The sequence below is a fragment of the Vanellus vanellus genome (assembly GCF_965231255.1).
Source record: "Vanellus vanellus genome assembly, chromosome: 6".
NCBI lineage: Eukaryota > Metazoa > Chordata > Aves > Charadriiformes > Charadriidae > Vanellus > Vanellus vanellus.
In genome coordinates this window covers 14,764,415-14,779,590 of record NC_138911.1, presented here as the reverse complement: position 1 = coordinate 14,779,590, position 15,176 = coordinate 14,764,415, and the positions used below count along the sequence as shown (strand labels likewise).

General features: G+C 37.0%; 1 protein-coding gene across 1 annotated transcript in view; it reads left to right on the top strand.

Moving 5' to 3' along the window:
* The window catches only part of SOX6 (SRY-box transcription factor 6), a 230,448-nt gene that overhangs the window by 199,791 nt on the left and 15,481 nt on the right, over positions 1-15,176 (top strand). The window contains exon 11 of the mRNA XM_082485970.1: positions 1,748-1,856. Within this exon, the coding sequence (XP_082342096.1) occupies positions 1,748-1,856 (109 nt within the window). The remainder of the gene's footprint in view (positions 1-1,747; positions 1,857-15,176) is intronic.

Here is a 15,176-nt window from a genome sequence, read left to right as displayed (position 1 = left end):
TGATCCAGGTGTATTGTTACATTGCACAATATCTTTCAGTAAAATATTGGGCCTCTAGTATTGCAGTGCCTTTCTGCAGTCACATTTCATTTGTAACTCTTTGTTTTCTCGTGTGTCCCTTTGGATACGTAAGCTCCTTCACCAACCGCAGATTTTACAGAAGAAAATAAGTTAAGAAGTTAAACAAATATAAAATGCAGACTTATTTTGTTTGACAACTGGCAGAGTCTGAGGAACTTTTAGAAATGCAGTTAGTACCTGAAATGCCTCAGCTGCATGTTGTGGCAAATCCGGCTTCAGGTTGTGCTTTCTTGTCTTCCTCTGCAAATTAAACAGAAAACAATTTAAAAAATCCATGGCTGACGGAATCAAAAGAATGAGGAATCAAAAGAATTCCTCAGTTGTTGGCTGGTGTGTTTTTATTACTGAAAGATAATGATAATAGAAAAATAATCACATTGGAAAGCAGAAGTATTTGGAGGTGGAGCAAATGAGGAGCCAGGGCCATGCAGTATGTTTTGTCCTTAAGAACATTTTCAAGTTTATAACCATCTTGCAGGAGAGAAACTCCTAATGTTTTCTTATGTCTAACATGCACAGCACAGAACTAGGTCATTGAACAATAGACTGAACAGCAATCAGCACTCTACTTCTGCATAATGCATTAAGTATAACATGGAGAAACTGCTCATAGAGCTGAAAGCTGGTATTTCATGTCTGTAAATTCAAGTTGACATGACATTTAATATTGTTTCATAGTAATGAACAACAAGGTTTCATTCATTCACAAGTACAACATAATGCCAAGTTTAGTCTGAAGACGTAACAACAAGGCAAGAGGGAAAACAAGCTATGTTCCTTCAAATGAGAACGCTAAATTAATGATAACCATTGAACGCTTTGCTACTGATATGCAGTACTACAGAGACTACTATTGTGAGACAATGTTACACTGGCATTTATAGTGCCCTTGTCCAGTAGTTGATTGAGGAACTGGGTTAACACGTAAAATACCTTTCGGTTTCCACTTTCTAGTTCCAGGTTTCCTATGGAGGTCTCCAGCTCTCAAAAGCTTTCTGTTTTTCTAGGAATGTGCATTCTTTTTCCTTTTTTTTTTTTTTTTTAATCTCCTTAGGTTCCCTTTCCACTGAGGTACAATTTAAATTCCTAGACAAAATAATATCAGTTCTGTCATCTATTATTCCTTCTTTCAAATACTTGTCTTTGAAAACCTCTTGCATAAAATTCAGACTTGTGTTTTCTCAGAGGTATGAATGCAAACTTGAATCTCATAGTGGGAAAAAGTGCTTTTTCCAATAAATTAGCAGTATATTTTAATACAAACTCTTCTTTCAACTTCTGAATTTTCATGTCTCCCAAATGTTGATTGTCTTTTCCAGTTTAAGTTAGAAAATAAGTGGAAAGGCAAAGTGAGCAGCATCGATCAGCACTGTTTGCTGCCAAGAGTGTTTTGTATTTGCATGCACAATCGTTTAGGCATTATGGCAGTGCAGATCAAAATAATCTCAAAGTTTCTGTATATGTTTCACATTTAAAACTGATTTTCATAAATGCACACGTTCAGAATCTGTTAAAAATTGTCCCTGAGTTAAAATTCTAATTAAATGCACTCGTTATTTGTTCAGATTTAAAAAATAAGGCATGTATCAGTGCATACATGTACGCACAGGCATATAACGAGAGCTAACCTATATGGAGCATTAAGGCTATTTCTGTTCTTTTCCAGGAAAGAACAAGGTTTGAAAATTTAGGCCCACAGTTAACAGGGAAGCCCAATGAGGATGGAAAACTGGGCCCTGGTGTCATCGATCTTACCAGGCCAGAAGATGCAGAAGGTAAGTTGCAATTTTGACTATGGGTTATTGAACACTGCATCACAGAATGGTATGGCGGAAATGCTGCCACTGTCATAAGTACTGTCTAGCTTACATCCCATGGTAACACTGGAATGATTTCCATGTAATGTAATTGTAATACATCCATAGCAAAAGGCAGATACCTGAAAAGGACAGTATAGCCCTCTAACTCCTGCAGTGCAACTGTTTTTTCCCCCAGCAGCTGTCAATTAAATGTTTACATTTTGTAATATTAATAAAAGTGTAGGAAACATTGAGAAAATTATCTCAGCAAGGCAATATATACATACATATATTCACCAGGTTTTAATGATTTAGCAGCTTTGAATAAAGTTAGAGCTCTTTAAGAAATCTTCCCATCAGTGCACTCACAAACTCTTCAAGATACAGCAAGCACAATTTTATTGGCAGGCAGCTGTCAAATGATAATGCAAAAATATTTCACATTTTCTGTATGAAAATGTCTTTTTCATGATATAAACCTTCAGTGCATTTACACTCATTTCAGTGAGAGTTCTATATATCAGCCATATAGTGTCAAGCCACAGGTGGAAATCAGTGTTTATCAAGACTGAGTTTAGTCTCTAGCAGAGTTACCATGCATAATCTGGAAGTGGATGCCACTGGTATCCTCTCTACCCTATGATACATTAGAAGAGAACATGTAGACAGATGGGACCCCTACCAGTCACTATAGCAAGATTAATGTACTATTCAGATTGAATATTATGTAATGTTTTGCCTCTTCAATTTACTTCTGTTTGAGAATCATTCTGCTCTTTTTTAACCTGACAAGTTTTAGTTATGCCATTGTTCTGAGAAAAGGTTAAAACATCTTTACATTTTTCCATTAATATCCAGACATCTGAGAGGTTAAAAATTTGCTTTATTTCTTGGATCAGAAGAATAGGACCAATAAACTTGTGATTGTTGACAAATAGGGTTATTTTCAAATGATTCTTGAAATACTGTGACGGAATTTTTCTGATAAAAAGGTATTAATATTTTCTGTATAGAGAAATGTGTCCTATGGGCACATATTCTATTCTGTCTCTCTGTGACCCAGAAATAAAGGGTCCAGGTAAGGTCTCATGAATTGTCCCTTCATTTTGAAGTCTGACAGCAACAGCACATGTAAATGTTATCTTTTCTTTACTGCATAGGTAGTACATGATGTGCCTGTGATAAAACATCTTAGAGCCCTGATTGTCCTTGCTTGCCAACTGTCATTACAATCAGTCTCTAGGCAAACCAAAAAAGCTGAATTTAAAAGTATTTAGGGCAAGGACTTGTATACAATGGAGAAGCTGCAAGTTCATTTCCAAGATGTTCCTGTATTGACTCGTCCATACAGAGGAAGTTACCTCTCTTTAATTCAGCAAAATATTCCTACTTTTGGCTTAATATCATGATTAGCTTGTCATGTGGAACTAAGACATGCACCAGGAAAATGCTTACTTTTTTTGTTTGGGGTTTTTTTAAGTATTTTGACATAGTCGAGATTTCAGGTCTCCATAACAGTAAGATGATGACTGAAGCTCATCAGCCATTTATTACAAATAATATTCAGAAGGAGACTAGCACCTGAATGAGACATTTCAGATTTTCCCTATGTATGTATATATTATTTTTTAATAGTTCCTTATAAAACAAATAATTTCCAGGTTTTCACTTTTAGGGAGCTATTGTATATGAGCTTGATATTTTCATCCTTTATTGGATGTGATTGGCCACGGTTGTATTGTCTTTAAACAGAACAATAATGAACAGAATAGGTAAAAAAAACCTTTCAGACAGGCGTTTTGCAATGTTTTTTTTTTCTGGAAAAAAAAGGCTTAGGAGATACATGGAGTTTCAAAAGTACTTGTTGACTAATCAGTTATTTATAAACTGCTTTGTAAAGGAATTTCCATCCTGCAGCAACTTCTCATATTTCACCATGTTGAAGGATATATTTTTTCCTCAGTTGGGACGAAAAGTTGCAAGAGAATACTTACAGATACACAGTTACTAGTTCATATGACATCAAGTTCTGACAACTTTCTTGGTTTACCTCATTTCCTTCAATTCATCCTTTCTCTTTCTAGTGTCCTTAATTTAGTATCTTGATACACCTCCTGGTACTGGCAGCACCCCCTGTTACTGGATAGTGTGGAATGAAGCTTTGACATGTAACTCAAGCTACAGTGATGTGTGCCACTTTAAGGACAGTGGGCATGTCTTTCTAGAGCTAGTGGGGCAGTTTGAGGCATGGTGTGTTGCCACATGGGAAATCTGAGTTTGTGAATGGGTTCAGATTTCCAGACTTTGTTTAGCAGCCAACAGATGTCTCTGGAAAAGAGGTGCTGGATGAATACCTCTGCTGATCTGAAAAAAAACATTGGCGGGAGTTCAAAACTGAGCTGCTTATTTGTCCTTCTACTTGTAGACAAGGTGAAGTTAGGTATTAGCTGGATATTAAAAAAAAGACATTTAAAATATCATCCAATTTTTGCCCCTTATCTTTGACAAGCTAGCTAAGAGGTAACACTTCTAGAGAGGCATCATTTAGAGTGGAAGTCCACTGAAAACAGTGCTGCTGAAATACCAGAAGTTAAACTGTGGCCTCTGATATACTGCCCCATGCTACAGACTCTGTTCGTCTTCCAGAATATTAATGCTTTTAATTGTCATGAATCTATTACAGATCTTTGTAGGTTTGCCATGTCACAAATGTATTTATATGTGTTGCTATTATTTTGTGCTTCCATATGTGTCTGTTTCAGCACTGCATTACTAAGAAACTTGACAATTTATTCTTTAGAATCATAGAATCATTTAGGTTGGAAAAGACACTTAAGATCATCAGGTCCAACCGTAAACCTAACAGTATCAAGTCCACCACTAAAGCACGTCCCTAAGCACCATATCTATACATCTTTTAAATACCTCCACAGTGCAGTTCCACTCCCTGCCTACCTGCACACCTGCATTTCCAAAGGAAACTAAAGTGTGCAGAGACATGGTATGTGTCTGTCTCATCCCAGCAGGCAGCCGAGATAGACCAAGTTGGGGAAGCGCTCCTAGTTCTTATAGCTTTGATACAGCCTTTAAGGTTCACGTACTTTGTTATAAGAAATATCATCAGACTTCTGTGTTTTATGGAATGCCTTTGTAATAGTATCCAGCAATGATTTCTCTCTACTGCTTATATCTTTTCTGTAACATATGGCAGTGATCTGAGTTTGACAGGATCAGAGTCGTGTTTTCCTTTCATTTTAGGAGTGCTTGCAGTACTGGATCATTGATCAGAAGCTGAAGCTACATGTATATTTTTTTTTTTGAGTCATGAATTATAAGACAAGTCTTGAAATTCTTTAAATTTAGCTCTATGCAATTATAAGACAAATATGAAAGGATACTGCAGAATGACTTTTAAGACTTAACTTGTTGTCCCTGCCCAGTTTTTGAGATCTTTTTTAAGATTAATAGTAACTAAGTATACTTTCAGAGATGACATAGCGTATGAAGTCGTATTCAAAGCTCATGTTACTCATAATGATCTAACAGTCTTCTGAATGGAGGCCTGAAAATAATCAACAAGAGTTTTATATTAAATATGACATAAACCAACATCTCTATTACTTCCTTAGCCACCAGCAGGACTGGGCTAACTATATTAAAAATCATGCTCAGACTGTATTCAAAAATATTGCCACTGACTGTGACACCATTGATGAATAAGCCACAGCTATTAGACTTAAATCATTACCTGGAAATCCCAGTTCTCATGTTAAAATATATGATACATATGTAGCTAGCAAAATTCAAAAACATGATTTGAGAGCCTCATAAATATTTGGTGGCTGGTATGCAAAATTATAAACAACAGTCAATTCTAGAACTAAACAAGGATTTTTTCTTTTCTCCAAACCTCATCATTTTAAAGAAAACATCATTCTTTCTGGAGGCGGCTTCATAATTTTGAACATTTGAGATTGTCAGTACTGAAATACAGCTAACTAGCATGGACACACCAAGACAGCTTTGAATCTAGCTATAGCTAAAACCACTTTTTAAACATGACTGACAGACATCCACTGACCAAAGTCTGTAGAATATAGTCAGGGGACATAGGTGAGCCCTCTTTAAATTCCAGGTGGTGGAATTTAGTTCTTAGTTATCTGAGAATATTGGATAGTCTGAATATCTTTTTTTGGTTCAAGTTCTAGAGAAGATATAACTTTCACAGATCCTCACTTTTGGTGATAGTGCTACTTCTTTTGAATCATACAATGTGCTCTGTGTTTATGGATCTTGTGCTTGTATAATGTTCCCTATGCTTACAGATCCTTCTGGTTTTGTGTTTGTGGTCAAATGCTTTGGAAATTTGTAGGAAGTATGTTAATATTTTTGTTTGTAGTAGATAGAAACCTGCAGAATAGACCTAAGATTCCTGTTGACAATTACTGATTTTACCTTAGCTCAGGTTGCAGTGTGATTTCCTTCAGCAGTCATAGTCAGGGATTCAAATTCCATCAAGACCTGATCTTCATTCCTGCCAAAGAACTGGATCTGTTAAAATATAGTTTTCTTGATTGGATCCTGGGCTCAGGGCAAAAACATCTGAATGTTATTGTTTTCCCACTGCCTTACTGTGTGATTTTGCAAAAGAGAAATAACTTCTCTCTGTCCAGTTTTCTCAAGTGAAAAGTCAGATTCATTGTGAAGCTAAATTCATTTTTATAAAGCAAATGGAAACAGATGAAAATGCTGTATTAGTACTTAACATGTAGTTCCATGTTCATTCGTGTTACTGTATTAGAATCAGGGGCTTGTGAGTGAAATATTTGGCCTCACAGCTTGCCATTGGAGACAACGTACACGAAGACCTTTTCTTCTGAGTCTGGTTTTGATGTGTTCATTCCTTCTATTTCTCATGTGATAGTTTTCTTGATTCTGTGAACTTTGAGTTTAGCACTTGCTGCTGCTTCCTTTGTTACTAATCTACCACTGTGTATTAAGCATGGACCATAGTTCTGAGGACAAGTACATGTCTACTAGTTTAGATAAAAACAATTTCAAATAATGTGGTGGGATCCATCTGTCCACTTTATCTGTATCTATGTGTTTACTTTATCCTTGTATTAGGCTATTACTTTTCAAAGTCTCCCAAAGGGTAACCTTTGCTACGAAACCTAGATGTTGAGTCAGTTATTAAGAGGTATCTTGGAGTCCTCAGTATGGGATTGATAGCAGCCCATATTCTTAAAATCATTGACTTAATGCCTCTGTCCTCCTTGGTGCCTGTGTCCTCCCTTTCGTTGCCTGCTGTCTCTTACTTTAATTTGTAAGTTCCTTGGGTTAGAGATTGTGGTTTTCTACATACCAAGTCACTGTTTGAGATTATATAGCTTTAAGCCTTATCTGTTTGATCATGGTATCTTTGACCATGCTCCAAATAGGCTGAAGGCAAGCTAGTTAGGGACTGCGAGCTGCATAACCATTGATAATAGGCTGGTTCCAGTAGTAAGCCCTGGCTTGCTCTTATTAATTCCGGTTCAGATATACACAGGTTTTGGTCTGAATCTGATTTTGGACCTGAACCCAAGCTTGGAGGAGCACAAGCTCACCTTTGCTTTTGAAAGAACATATTTCTATTCAGCAGTAAGCTTAAGAACCCAGTTCTGCAGCATTTCAGATCATGGATTTGCTGAGTGACATACAAAGTCAGTGAATTGCTCAGTATTTGCAGCAGTTAACAACAGTCTGTCTTTTTATGTCCATAAAATTAGCACTTCCCATTCATATTTGACTTGGGCTACCCACATTGCAAGGCATATTTTAGTACAATGAGAGATTCTCCCTGCCCAAAAGCAATTGAAATTGAATGGCAGAGATAGAAAAAAAGAAAAGTGTTAGGCATCATCACGGACTTAACCAATTGCCAGAACATGGTGAACAGTGAGTGGTTGCAATTGCAGCAGCAGTGAATATGAAATCATGTGGAGGAGAGGAATAGGCTAGCTGGGGAAAGACAGGTGGTCTTTGCAATGTAGAAGGTAGTTTCTTGGCCGTGTTGGGAGAAACATGAGAAAAAGGAGCTACAAAGGGAGCACAAGGCTGATATCTAAGGGTAGGGAGAAACTACCACCCTATGCAGCTCCAAATTTCTGTCCATCTGTGAAAACTTCATTTTCTCCCTCCCTGGGGATAGAGCAGACATCATGACAAGTGCCTGGGTTTTGCAAACCTTTTAAGTAAAAACCAGATCAACGCTTTCTTAAAGGAGAACCTATACCCTATACTCAAAGCCTCAACATTCTCATGTATGTCCAAAAGTAAATAATTGCTTATAAAAAAGGGTGACACAGTTCCTTCTCAACTCCAAAAAAGGTTGACTTTGAGCAGCTGAAGAGGTAGGTGAAAGGGAAGCATATATTTGCAGGCAGATCGATCTTGGCAGGCTGCCAACACAATCCAAACCTGTGAGGTAACTTGTTTAACACCCTCCTTTGCAGAGGTGTAAACAGCAGGTAGTACATGCATGACAAAGCATCACCTGCTTTTTGTGACAGTGCTCCATAAATACTGGAGGAAAGAATGCCTCTCCATGCCAGTATTTGTCGCACATAAATATTTGTAATAGTTGCTATGGCAGTTGAGAGGGGAAAGATGAAAATCAGAAAACAGTGAAAGCTGTCTGAAAACAAAGAAGAGTTTCCAGACAGAATGCAGTAAGCTCAAGTACTGGAATTTTTATTCCCCTGAATTCTCGTTAAATGTCGTTGATTAAAAAAAAATGCCATAACTGTATCTTTATTATTTAAAGATGAAATAACTTATTATCTTGGTTAATTAGACCAGATGCTAAAAGGCAGCCTTCATTAATTGTGGTTGCCATTTTTAATGCCCATGAAACTATTTGATTGTGCCTGATACTTGAGCAAAACACTTAAATTTTTCAGAATAACAGATCAGGAATCTGGGATAAAGTACTTGGGCACGGTATTTCAGTGGTGCTGGATGAGATACAGCGTCTCTGCCCTGGAGTAACTCCATGCCTGCAAACAGGATAGGAATAAGACGTTCTGTCTTTAAGAACCATCCCATCACTTTTCTGATGGCAACCACTTCATGAATCTCATTGTTGCCAGCATCCCCATAACATTTTACAGGGGGAACTCCCACCTTGAGTACTGAAAAATCTGAGCTGGGGGTGTGTGGACTGATCTTCCCATTGCACTGAAACTTATTCCTCTCAAGACACTAATATTTAACATAATACTCACTTTCAGAATAATAAATCTGGATGTCCTCCACAAGTGTTACCTTTTGATTTTCAACTGTCTTAGGCATTTTTTCCTATTACTAAATATGAAGCTTTCTCATTTGCTGTTTCCATGCTACAGTAATTGATTCTTATAGAATAGTACCTTTATTTAAAAAAATTCTCGTTAGAATTTCAGATGTTGTACAACCAACCACTGTTACAATGCCCCGAGTTTTAAGTAGGGGTCTCTATTAGCACAGTTATGGTTAAGGGTTTGTCACAATTTCCATTATATTGTAAAACGTTATTTTCAGGAATTTAGAACAAGGCTGTAAAAAAGTAACTGTGGGCTGCAGTTTTACACGGAAAGTCTTTGCCCAGGAGAAAATTATTGTCATAAATGCTGAAAGCATCAGTCCATTTGCTTAGCTATTTTTAAGTGGAGTGAGTAAAAAATTAAATATAGTAGTTCAGTGGTTTAAAACATTTTTTCACACTCATGTACAGCCACCACAGGTGTAAAACACCCCATGGTCCTGATTCTTAGCTCTGCACATGTCTTTGTATTGCTTAAAGCTGCTTAAAATAGCGTAATGTTTCCAGGCACAAGTGAATTTTCAGCTGACAGAGAAAGCCACCGTTATATCATGGAGGGAGGAATCTTGCCCTTCTTCCTTGCCTCCTTGAGCACAGGGAGTGGAGCAGAAATATGAATACATTAAGGAAAGAACACCATATATTCCGGCTACGCATGAGCAATTGATACAGATTCAGACAAGTCCTCTTCTTTGTACAACTGCCTTTTTTGCTGTTTATACTGCACACCATTTTCTCCTTCAGAAACCTCAGTATCTCAGCAATAGAAAAGTGTTTAAGAGCATCTGCCTTTCTTCCACATAGATATACCAAGTATCTAAGCAAGTGTTTAGTGCAGAACTTAGCAGCAAGGGGACAATATTTTCTTAATTCGTACTTTGATTGAATTTTACAGAATCAGTGGTCCAAAATGTGTGTTGGGTGGGCATTACAGTATCTTCACAGCTTCTGCAAATATTAAATGATTATGTTTTCAATTTGGCAGGGGTAGTTTCACAGGAAGTGCAGTATTTCAAAAAAAAAAAAAAAAGTATTTCATTTGTAAATTTTCACATAAGCTGCTATCCCATGGCAATTCCCCATTTTTAATCCAAACGAGGTAAATGTGGCAACATATTTGGACATGCCATTGCCCTGTTTGTAAAAATATCTTCCTGGCTTCACTCGCAAATCCCAAATGCCCAGGTGCAGCCTATTTGAAAAATTAGCCTTAAGAGATTTTCCTAACATTATTACTTGTTAACTTACAGCTCCTGTTATCATGCTGCTTTTGCTTCTCTCCCTTTATGATATATTATTTACTAATTATATTATTAATTATTATAATATCAGCACTCCGTGTGAAAGGCAAGAAGAAATGGCATATGCGTATCCTAGGCCTAGGTTCTTGCCATCTAATTACTGCTATGATATGACAAGTGGGAACAGCAAACAGTGGATGGAGGGAATTAGTTATATACAAAGGATGATGTTGCATATGCAAGAAGGTGACAAATTCAGTTGCAGATTGAATGCAGGAAATGGGCCACTAAAGCAGTGCTTCCAACACACATTAAAACCTTTTGCAAAGTATTCTGCATGTCATTAGTCTCACATAATTTGAGGGAGGTGGTTTTGTAAACCTCTTTCTCATTTGAAACATAGTTCCCTTTTATAAACCGCATTGTACTTAAGCTTTTAAAATTCATTGTTTTGCTACATAGGAGCAAGCAAAGTTGTTCATTAACAGCGTTTAGCCACATCTTGAACAATGCATCCATCAAACATAACGTCAGGCCACCTTCTTTCTCTGTGGTGAATTCCTGTCTGTCATTTCTCCATCTTAAAACAAAACAAAGCATTGACTGAAATATGAATGGATCATGTTCTATGGCCCTTGTTCGGGCAGGATTTTTTTTTAAAAAAACTGTTAGGAATGACTGAAGACTGCAGAATTAATCCTTGTGTTTTAAATCAGTATCATGTTTTCTGGATGTTCTAGGTGATACTTTCATGTCAGGAGAAATTTGAAATTATCTGAGTAACAGCTCCACTGGCAATAAAGCTGTTAGTCTTATGGAAACATCTTTATGTTAAATAGATTAGTTAATTCCGTTTTGTATTGCTTTGTCTTTGAGTATGATTAATATAGTAACAATAATTGCTTAGCTGTTAGAACAGTGTTTTTTCTGTATTATTAGTATTATTTCTCTTGGGCTGGGATGCTTTGTCCATGGTTTTCCTTTCTGTGGGCCTCTGCTTTCCTTATTTGAGTACAAAATGAACTATCAAAGGGAAACAAGAATAGCATTCATGGGAATGTTGATCGTAGTTAGACCTGATGACTGGCAATCCCTTACTTCTGGTGTCATTACTTAGGCTGAATAACTTTCAGCTTAAGTATGTTTCCCATTTTTTCTATCAATAATATCTATGTCAGAATGGGGTTGTTAGCATTTAATTAATTATCTGTGAAGGGTCTTCAAGTCTGCAAGTGGCACATGATTGAAAAATCTTATGACACTTACATACTTCCCCAAATTTATAGTGGAGTCTGCTTCTTCATCCCAATTTCTATCAAGACGTTTCATGGATCTTCACAGAATAACTTCTCATGCTCCTATGTTACAGCACAAGTGGGACTATGCAGGCCACCAAGGGCTTAAGTCAGGCCTTAAAAGCTAATTAATTCAGTTAATATTCCATGTAATTTAAAAGGTTATTGTATTGTTTTGGCTGTATTCCATGACCAATTTCCATGAGGGTTAATTTTGCCATAAAATGTGGTCAAGAAATCTAAACTGTTTGTGTAAGCCATCAAGAAAGTAGTTGCATGTAGCAGTTTTAATTAAATAATGTAGATTTGGGCATGGCTGGCTGTGGAGCATGGGTGTGCTAATAGCTTATTTAGAAATATTTTTTCAGTATTTAATATGACCCAACTACCAATTCAGCTTTAAACACTGGTAAGTGAACTGCTACCACTGATAGAGCAGAGAATAGCTGATCTGATTTCACACACAGAAGATATTTCACTATTAATTTTAGCTCTAGACTTTCAAATGGGGAAAGACGTATATGCAGGTTGCGAGGATGGCTGTGAAAACTGGTGCTGTGTTTTAATTGAGATTAAGAATTTTGCTTGCATGTGTAAAACAAATGTACTAAAAAAAAGTAGTAAACTCACTGCCACCAAAATTGAAAAGAAGGCACTTCGGAAAATATATGCTGATATATAACTGGCTAGAATTTCCTTCATTTTGCAAAGCCACGAGCCACATGCATCAGCTCACCACAAAGTCATTAGGTCTTTTTAAACTCAGATGAAAAACATTAACAAATACCACAAAAGGCTTTAGTATGGCCCCTTTGTTCATTCACATATGGCAGTTTATAACTCCTGCACCACTTGGGTCGTGTGTTTGTTTAAGCTGCCTCCATCAGGCCAGCCCTGAAAGAACAAAAGACATCTTGAGCGATCCTAAGCAGGAAATGGGCTAATCTAAACATGGCTTGTGACACTATAAGTAGAATAGAAAGGGGAGGGATTGATTAGTCATTAATGTCCAATTGACTCCATATGGATGTTGCAATAATAAGGCCTTTTTCAGTGCAGTAGCGGAGTTATTGAATTAGAGGTTTATGTTTCCTCAGAGCTGACCTTAGGGAATTCCCTTTTGGTTCTTCTTGTTGATGTTTTAAAGAGAATGGAGTCTCTTAACAGGAAAAATAGAAGCCTTATCATAACTGAGTGTACCATGGATGTAGCTAACCTGTGCTACAGTATATTCCCACCTCTTAGTATTTACTTAGCACAATTCAGAACCCTCGAAGGTGAACTATTTTAAAGCCCATTTAAATATTCCAGTATTTCATGAATCACTCGCGTCTTTCTGAGGTTTTTCCCCCTTTTCATTCACTGACATGCAGTCTATAAGAAATGTTATGCCCTCAAATCCCAGCTGAATAATATTTGTTTAGCATTTGGAATGAAAGCAGCTTGACAAACAGACACTTCCCTGCAGAACATTTGTGCCACTGTATGACTTCAGGCATCCCCGTCCCGGAGCTAGTCATGTTTCCAAGTGGGTGTTAGTTTTGCCTAGTGATGACAAGACATGCCAGTAATGACAATTGTTCATGAGATAGATACCCATTTATTTTGCCTCTCTTGCTGGTAATAAAGAATGAGAAAGTCTTCTGAATGGGGATGAAGAAGTAAGAGGCAGACAAGGGGCAAAACATAGATGTTATACTAACAACTACAACTGCTACAAGTCAATTAGATTGCAGTGAAATAGTAATTTTTGTAACGGTCTCCAAATTTGAACAGAGAACTTAATAAATCAAACTAAATGATTATTCTTGTATTCTAATCTTTACGAAGCTTCTTTTATCATTCTATTCTTTCCAGATTTGAATTTTTCTATTTGATTTGAAATATTGCTATGTCTTTCATAAAGGCTGCATTTGTCTGTCCACAGTTTAAAAGCAGGAAAGGGGACTGCCAAGCTGGTTTTTCACGCTCCCTGTTTTTATGGCATTTCCGTGTTTATGAGTAACCCATCTCTAGTGGTAAAACAGTGACTCCTGTTTGCACGTTCAGTAGGTTCTGGTGTCCACAATGCAAGCTGCTAGCAGTGCTAGTTGTATTACCACAGACAAGGCCTGATATTTTGGAGGTCACAATCAGACTTCTCCAAAGTAGACAAAAATGTCATCTCAGCTTCATGAATAACTGATTATAGGAGCTTTAATACTAACCAGTCACTTTTACACTAGGTGCCTAGAAAGATTGTCTTTATTTCTATATATCCTGTCTTGGTATATGTGTATGGAAGATGGTATGCAGTATATTCTCTAGGGTGGCCAAAGATTCATTAGCTGGGGGAGTCAAAGGAAATGTATCGCTTCAGACATGAATCAATGGCCAGAGTGTGAAGAGATATTAAGGAATAACAGTGTGACTGATAAAAATCTCTTTCTTTTTGCTGTCACTTCTTTTCTCTTTCTTTCCTCATCTTTTTCTCAACTGTTTTTTGCTCCTTTCTATAACATTTGTTATTGTTTGCATTCTGGTAATGTGTAACTCTGGTAACAGTCTGAGGTTTTGTTGTGGTAGATGATGTATAAAATGGAAGGTAAAACCACATCTCGTTAAAGACAATAGGACTAATACTAACGTGGCCAAGACTTCAGGCAGCATGCTAAGAGATGGTGTCTGTCCTAAAATTCTTGTTATTATAAAAGGTAAGAAAATCAGATAACGGCAGGAATAAATAAGCAAACAATGTAACAATTGTTAGTGTATGTTTCTTAACATTTAATTCATATGAAAGTGTTTATCTTTCCTGGTGATGACCAGATTCTTTTCTTGTTCTAAAGAACTGGGGTTCTTCTTCTCCTGCACTGTCATTAGAGAGCAATCAGTCTCTTTGGGAACAAAAATATTGTTTGAAATTACTTTAATGAAGCTGTAACATTTTTAGATTCATTCTGTGGTGTTCTTTGACCCAGTATTGTCCCTAGAGTCTAGCCTGGAATCCAGCTTCCACAGAGCAGTTGACTGCCATATATCCACAAAAAGTTGTCATTCTCCTCTAATCTGCCTTTAGATTTAAATCATCAAAGTCATGACAAGTTGAGCAAATGCAAAGCATCTAGGAAGTGAGGCAGTCCACACCCTCAGAAGCTAAAAGTGTCACTTTGATGACAGCCCCAGCCTTTAGGCAGAAGTGTAGACATCCTTGCCAACTAAGCCATTAGGACAGCCAAAATGTACTGGTTTTGCAATAATTTTTAATTCTGACCAAGTTCTTAATTCTGAAAATCAAAACCTCCTCCTGTGATTGCAGTGTGACTAGTAACTAGCAGATAGAGCATTAGTTGCCACAGACAATTACCAACTTCCTCCTCCCTTCTCACCCTTCATTAGTAGTACATTTGTATTTCGTCTGTTATTTGGGGTTTAT